This window comes from Palaemon carinicauda, chromosome 8 (genome assembly GCF_036898095.1).
Source record: "Palaemon carinicauda isolate YSFRI2023 chromosome 8, ASM3689809v2, whole genome shotgun sequence".
Classification (NCBI taxonomy): Eukaryota; Metazoa; Arthropoda; class Malacostraca; order Decapoda; family Palaemonidae; genus Palaemon; species Palaemon carinicauda.
Genome location: NC_090732.1, coordinates 145,758,333 through 145,765,832, shown reverse-complemented (window position 1 = coordinate 145,765,832; position 7,500 = coordinate 145,758,333). Strand labels below are relative to the sequence as shown.

Below are 7,500 nucleotides of genomic sequence, written 5' to 3'. Positions count from 1 at the left end.
TCAATTAGGTGAGAGTGATATAACGTTTTGTATGTTTTCATCTCAGGAGTAAATTTCCTTACAAATATCTCATTATAATATATTTATAACACTTATTTCAGGACAAATGAAAATTAGAAGCAAATTAATCATCCTCATTATCAACTGTAAGATTTCACAGGGATTTCTTCTTTATACCCTCAGATCTGGTTGGGTATTTTCATCAACTTCCTAATAATGATGATGACAATTGCACTGATCAACGCGGGATACCATAGATGGATAGCACCTGTCATGGCCAAATTAACTGAAATGTAATGTTTTTGCCTACTTACATTGCCTTTCCTTTATTAACAATATTGCGTATACAAATCGTAAATAATCACTTATGCTTAGTTAAGATAGCTTATTATATAACTGCTAACTACATATTTTTGGAATAACAGCATGGACTCATGTTCATTAATCAAGCAGAGAAGTCTTTAAAAAAATGTTTTTACTTGTGTTGTGTTTAACGTGGAAGAAGAATTAATATCTAATCATTTCATAAACACTATCCCTTAAAAGGATTCAATTCCAAATACTTAAAATCGATTCCAGGGAGAATAGAGATGACCAGCTGAGTCAAATGGGAACTTCCAAGCGACGACTAGATGAAAACAAGGGGTCTTATCTGTGGACATTTTGTACTCTACTTGCTCAAAGTATGTAAATGATCATTTTACGAAACTGTATATGGACATTTTAAGGGGGCCTATCGGATTATTTTTGGACGAATATTCTTAAATTAATGAAAATGAGAAAATTAGTCCAAAGTCCTCTTTAACATCCTATCTATCACGTTGACATTTTTTACTGCAAAACAATGAGAAATAATGGAGATATGACGAATTTAAAAACCCAACCCTCTCGATTTTAAAAAATGAGGTTGGTATGGACCATATATTTGACCTTGACCTTATTTTTGGACGAACATTTTTGAAATTAACGAAAATGAGTAAATTCAATCAAATTTATATATGACTTCCTATCTATCATTGAAACTTATCTTTATATATTTCTACCCCTGACACATTTCATGCAATGAGTGCCATATAAAAAAAAAAACTGTTTCTCTTCGCTTTTTACCATTCAAATGCTTATAGCTTTTTCATTTTAAAATAAATTTCAAAAATATATACACCACTTTAATAAAGAGGAAAACTTCTATTTTTGGGGATAGATTTTGTATAAATTAAAACCAAAGCGTAGGAGTTTAGAGTGTAACTTTGTTAACCAAAAATAAAAATATTCATAAAATATTTTTCTTTCCTATTGTCGAAAAAAATAGTTCCAAGCGACTGTCTTTTATGTCAGTAAGTTTTATTGCAATAGCTCTGAAAATAAATTACTAGAATTTATATGAATTTTTTAGTTTTTTTTTTTTATAATCAATCAATCGCCTTGGAATTTCTCCAGAAACCTTTGAATATTATCAAATTCTGATTAGAAATTCCTAAATAGCGGTTGCTCCTTTAAGAATTCTCTCTCTCTCTCTCTCTCTCTCTCTCTCTCTCTCTCTCTCTCTCTCTCTCTCTCTCTCTCTCTCTCTCTCTGTATATATATATATATATATATATATATATATATATATATATATATATATATATATATATATATATATATACATACATATATACACAAAGTTAAATAGATCAGGTTGAACACTATTTTTCATTCTCATTGACACGTAATAAGAAAAGAGTAACGTAAAAGTGATTCATTATTTCATAATTTATTTATGACAACTTATAGCCTCATCATCAGGGCTAAAATGTCATGATATTTCAAATCAACGGTAAAAGACTTGGATAATGAATGATTAATTTTGATAAGATATACAATTTAAAAACAGAAACGTAATATAAAACCAAACTACCGTCTTGGAATAGAATCACCGAGTGAAGTAGAAAACGCATTGGACAGAAAGGTTTCATTCATTAATATATACAAAAGAAAGAAGAAATCTGGCCAATCAGTAATTAAACAAGTTGCTTGATACTTATGTACTTAAATACAAGCACAGGTCTCTTCAGTGGCTTGTTCCATGATTTCAAAATTACCATAGGAAATATTTCATCTAGATTTGTTTGCATAATGTCATGATATAAAAATCTTTCTTACTGCAAGCACATCCTCCTCTATAGCCTGTTTCAACATCATGTTAGGAGAAGCAAGATAAGTCATAAGATGATTACATCTTGGGCAGCTATATTCATAGACCACCAAAGAACGCAAGGGATCAGGAACAGTGTCTTTGAATTTAAAAAGCGGGCCAATGTTTCTTTACATCCTAAGGAAAAGCTTAGAATTAAGGTAACAGAAATACTTTTGAATACTCGTGTTAAAATTGGGTAAGAACTTGTTGTAAGCCGAATAGGGTAACGACGAAAAGAAATTGAATTATGGTAATATTGATTTTTCTACCCTTAATGATGAAGCTTTGTTATGGAGTGTTGGCATTAATTAGTTATAAAACAGTATGTAAATTTTCTGCCATTTACTAATATATACATATATATTTATACATACATATATATACAGTATATATATATATATATATATATATATATATATATATATATATATATATATATATATATATAAATATATATACATACATATATATATATATATATATATATATATATATATATATATATATATATATATATGATAAATTTTTGCACATTTAGACGTATTTTCCATATTCAAATAAACCATATATTTTTGATACATTAATGTCTGGATTCTCTAAACAACCTCGGGATCAGAGCCCCAGGCGAAATCACACAAAGACAAGAGCTTGTGACCGGCCGGGAGTCGAACCCTGGTCCGGCAAACTTGTGGCGACAGTGACTACCACTTAGCCAAGTCGCTACAAGTTTGCCGGACCAGGCTCCGACTCCCGGCCGGTCACAAGCTCTTGTCTTTGTGTGGTCGCCACAAGTTTGCCGGACCAGGGTTCGACTCCCGGCCGGTCACAAGCTCTTGTCTTTGTGTGCCACTGTCGCTACAAGTTTGTCGGACCAGGGTTCGACACCCGGCCGGTCACAAGCTTTTGTCTTTGTGTGATTTCGCCTGGGGCTCTGATCCTGAGGTTTTTAAGAGAATCCAGACATTAATGTATCAAAAGTATATGGCTTATTTGAATATATATATATATATATATATATATATATATATATATATATATATATATATATATATATATATATATATATATATATATATATATGTGTGTGTGTGTGTATATATATATAAAAATTACATATATATATATATATATATATATATATATATATATATATATATATGTGTGTGTGTATATATATAGATATACATATACATCTATATAATAGATCCGGATATGTCTCTCATAATAGAAGTAGTTAGTTGAGGTGTGAATATAGCATGACTGCTTATTTCTTTTTTATCAAAGTTAGAAAACTGAAGTTACTAGTACTCTTTAATACACATTTTATTTTTTCATCATCTTCATAACCATTATAACAGTGATCTTCATTCGTAGGTTTTCCATGGCAACCAGTTGGCAATTCAGTGAGGATAATTTGTAGCTTTTGGCTCCTGATGGCCTTTATTTTGGCAACTGTATATCGCACCAACCTGGTTGCAATGCTCATTAAACCCCTGATCAATCTGCCCTTCACAAGCCTTGAGACACTAGCCAAGACCGATGCTAAAATCTACGGCTACACTGATAGCCGATTCATGGCTGCCCTGAAGGTAAGTAAGAGTTATGCTCATTTTTCTTTAACTTGGAGTGTCAAATTTAAGAGATGAAATTTCAAGACTGGCCTCACCTTCAGCCCCATTAATTTTATATTCCCATCTTTGCATGAACATATATCGCCAAGTAATATAGTTTGTTTTTTGTTTCCATCAAATTTCTTATTTTTTCTTTTACTTTTACAAAACTGTCATTTCCCCGGCTGTCAGAAGACTGCAATGTTAACTGTTACAATCTTCTGAAAGGTATTTGTCCAAATGATGGACTCATTAGGTAGTTATTAATCTTACCAGAACACCTGCCTGCAGACCTGATCCTGATTTCCAATTCACTTCTCTAATATTTGTGGTTTGGCTTCTGAAAGTCTCTGCGAAACACTAATTAGCTTCTGACTTGTATATTCTTTCCATTATCCTCTCTCAGTTATCTATCTATAATATTCACTTGTGTCTTATAAATAAACCCAGCATAATGTTATTTGCCCAAAAATTCTCCGGACATCTTTGCTATTTTTCAAGTTTTCTTATTGCTACTAACGTTCAATGAGCGATTTAGCGGTCTTATCTATTGTCTGGAGTAGTAGAATTCTTCTCACCTTAGGATGAAGTTTTCCTTTCTTGAACACCTCAAGTTACCTAATGCATAGCAGGTTTGGTTCCTCCAGACTGATTTTATTTCTGATTAGATGGAAAACACTATTTAAAAACACATGTTCTTGGTTTTCTAAACCATACACCATAAATTATCAACCTTCTCTTGTCTTCTAACTCTTTAAGGTAATCCTAAAATTGTCTTCCATTTTGGAAGGTCAGATTTTTGCCTTAAACCTGTTACATATAATTACACTTTTATCCATCAATTTCTTCCAAACAAGGCCTGCTGCAATTTCTAGAGACGGCATAGGAAACTTACATTTTGTGTTTCTCCCTGGTCTTACCAGTGGCATCTAATTTTTGGATATCCAAATCTTGTCTACTGTAGCATATATAACATCTGTTGTGATTTCCTATCCGCATAGCCATTAAATAGACTGATATTGTAATTGCAGTTTTCCTCTTTCCAGCTATGATCATTGTATAGTTTTCTTATGTGAGCTATTACATATTCTGAATGTCTTAACCAATATTGTCTTCTTATTGTAAGTATCTAGTTCATTCATTCCTCTAAATTGGCAAAATGTATTCAAGAATTGAATTCTAATTATACCTTGGATATCTATGAAATCACTACCTCTGGTGCTTTATCTGTATTTCACGTATTAGCTGTACAGTGCAAAATTCTTTACTATTGAAAACTAATTAGTTTAATCCCTGCTAAACTCAGACGATCTTTCTAATATTTATCAAACTTTTACTAATCTTACACAGGGCTCTGGTCTTACAGTATTGAAAACCTTAGTTATTGCTGACATTCTTAACATTTATAAGTTCAACACCTGACCAATACACCTCTACAAGGCAAGACCACTGATACAGAGAACGTGTCAGTTGGCTTACAGGAAAATCTGGGGAATTTCTCTTCAGAAAGAAACCTTGAACAATCTCTTAACTTCATTTCAATACACTGAGAGCAGACCAGGCATACAGGAATTCCTGCAGGGAAATCTACGATACTGATACAAAACGGTTGCGGAAAAGGTCATTAAGATTTCGTCATAAACAAAAGTTTGACAAATCAGTGTAAAAAAGATAAACGTTTAGTGGATGATAATACCCTATAGTTAATAATTGAAATCCAAAATTTAACTAAAGGAAAATAAAAAAAGAATAAATATTGGTAACCTTTATACAATAGTTATGTAATAGTTAGCATATGACTGTCTGCTTGAGAGCTTTTATGACTTTTTTTAGGCGTAACATCTATTAGGTCTTCAACGAATCTTTTATACCTTAATGACCCTTAATCAAGGCTATTTACAAACATATATTCCAAATTACCTCTATGTTTTCATTCTTCGTCTTTAAACACATATATCATTTTCTTATTTTTCCTCTGCTAAATTTCTTTTTATTATTGACTATGTAACAACTACTGTTCTCCATATCGAACTATGTTCCTAGAGATTTTTTAGTTCAGTTATTCTTTTCTATTCTTTAGTCGACTATTTTCCATGCCCTTGACCATGATTCAATAGGTTTTTTTTTTTTTTTTTTTTTCTTTTTGGTACTTAAACTTGAAATGCCCTTTTTGTTTCGACGTAGATCTTACAAATATAACAAATCAATATTATTGGTGCTCACTTATTTTCCGCGCTTATCAAAGTTTTTTGCCGTTATTATCCGTCACTAATTGGAATATTACTTCCGGATTTTCCTTAAGAGGGGATTTCTCTCCTGTTTTTGTGGGGTTGTCCTATTAGAATTATTAAAGTTATAATAATTATCAAAATCATTATTATTTTAATTAATAAAATTATTATCATTAAAATTGAAACTATTATCATTGACATTATTATTATCATTAATATAAACTTAAAACTTCATGAATTTGAATCATGGATTGTACTTTCTAAAATTCTAAATATGTATGTTGATTTCTCGAAACAGAATGCTTCGGAGGGGTCGACCTTCGCTACCGTGAAAAAGAACTTTGTGTTTGACGTGGGCGTCGAAGAAGGTGCTAAAGGATTCATGTCCTTAAAATGGGGTGTGACAAGTTCAAAGACCACTATCAAATTCGGATTCCATGTCGATTTCAGTCGAGTAAGTAGATTTTTTTCCGCTTTAAAAAAGAAAGGGGGGGGGGGGATTTAATTCATTTTTTTATAGAATATTTATTAACCTTTGTAACATACTATTCAAGTAAATTCGAAGGAAAATATGTAAGTGCAAAGTATGATCTCTAGAAATTTCAAAATACGTAGGCTATTTTAAAATTTTGAAAAGCGATCAGACAAAATAACAACTCATTGATAAAAGTGATCTAGCTAGAAGGCTGATCATCTCTTCTTAGTACGCGTACACTGTTAAAAGTAACCATATTTTTTATCGGAAATTCTCAGTAAAAATACACTGTTCTCAACCTTATTTCAGTAAATACGGGCGACCGTAATATTATTCGTTAACGTCAATATATCCGTTTTTAAAAGGGTAAATGCCTGACAACATTTATGCTGGGATTTTTACCGTTTTTTTACGAAGAATTTTTATCAGTGTATACTATGACTTGGAAACTTTTTCATTTTTCTCATAAGCATTTAACCTTAGGTTACGTTTTTAGAATACCATTTATTACAATTTATTGTTAAAAGCGGTAATCTTTACAATAATTTCTAGATTCTAGAAAGTGTTCGCGTTCTTGATACCAGCTTATTATATCAGAGAAAAAAAAATAGATAAATATAAAAATTGATTATCAATCAGCGTCACCTTTCAACTCATTTATTTCTGTGGGTTAACTGTAAACAAAAGGTTACCAAAATCTAATTCATATGAATATTTGAGATCACATTTTTTTATTGATAGATTCCTATATATGAATCCTAGCTGTATCATCTAAATTATGCATTATGCTTAACATTCACTGGCTGTATTTTTCTTACCAAAATTATTATTAACAAACATGAGAATAGGAATATATTATATGTTGATATTTAGAAAAAGAGTTGATTAGTCCTGATTCCTAAATCTATATATATTTCACAATTTCGTAAGAACTACCAACCTGATAATAATTTAGATCAAGTAGAGAAAGATTCAGTAAAATGATAAATCATTTGTCTATTTGATTAA

At 31.1% G+C, this 7,500-nt stretch overlaps 1 protein-coding gene across 1 annotated transcript in view; it reads left to right on the top strand.

The window, feature by feature from the left end:
- The window catches only part of LOC137645484 (glutamate receptor 4-like), a 14,316-nt gene that overhangs the window by 4,452 nt on the left and 2,364 nt on the right, over positions 1–7,500 (top strand). The window contains exons 4-7 of the mRNA XM_068378289.1: positions 184–293; positions 580–683; positions 3,551–3,765; positions 6,316–6,471. Of these exons, the coding sequence (XP_068234390.1) occupies positions 184–293; positions 580–683; positions 3,551–3,765; positions 6,316–6,471 (585 nt within the window). The remainder of the gene's footprint in view (positions 1–183; positions 294–579; positions 684–3,550; positions 3,766–6,315; positions 6,472–7,500) is intronic.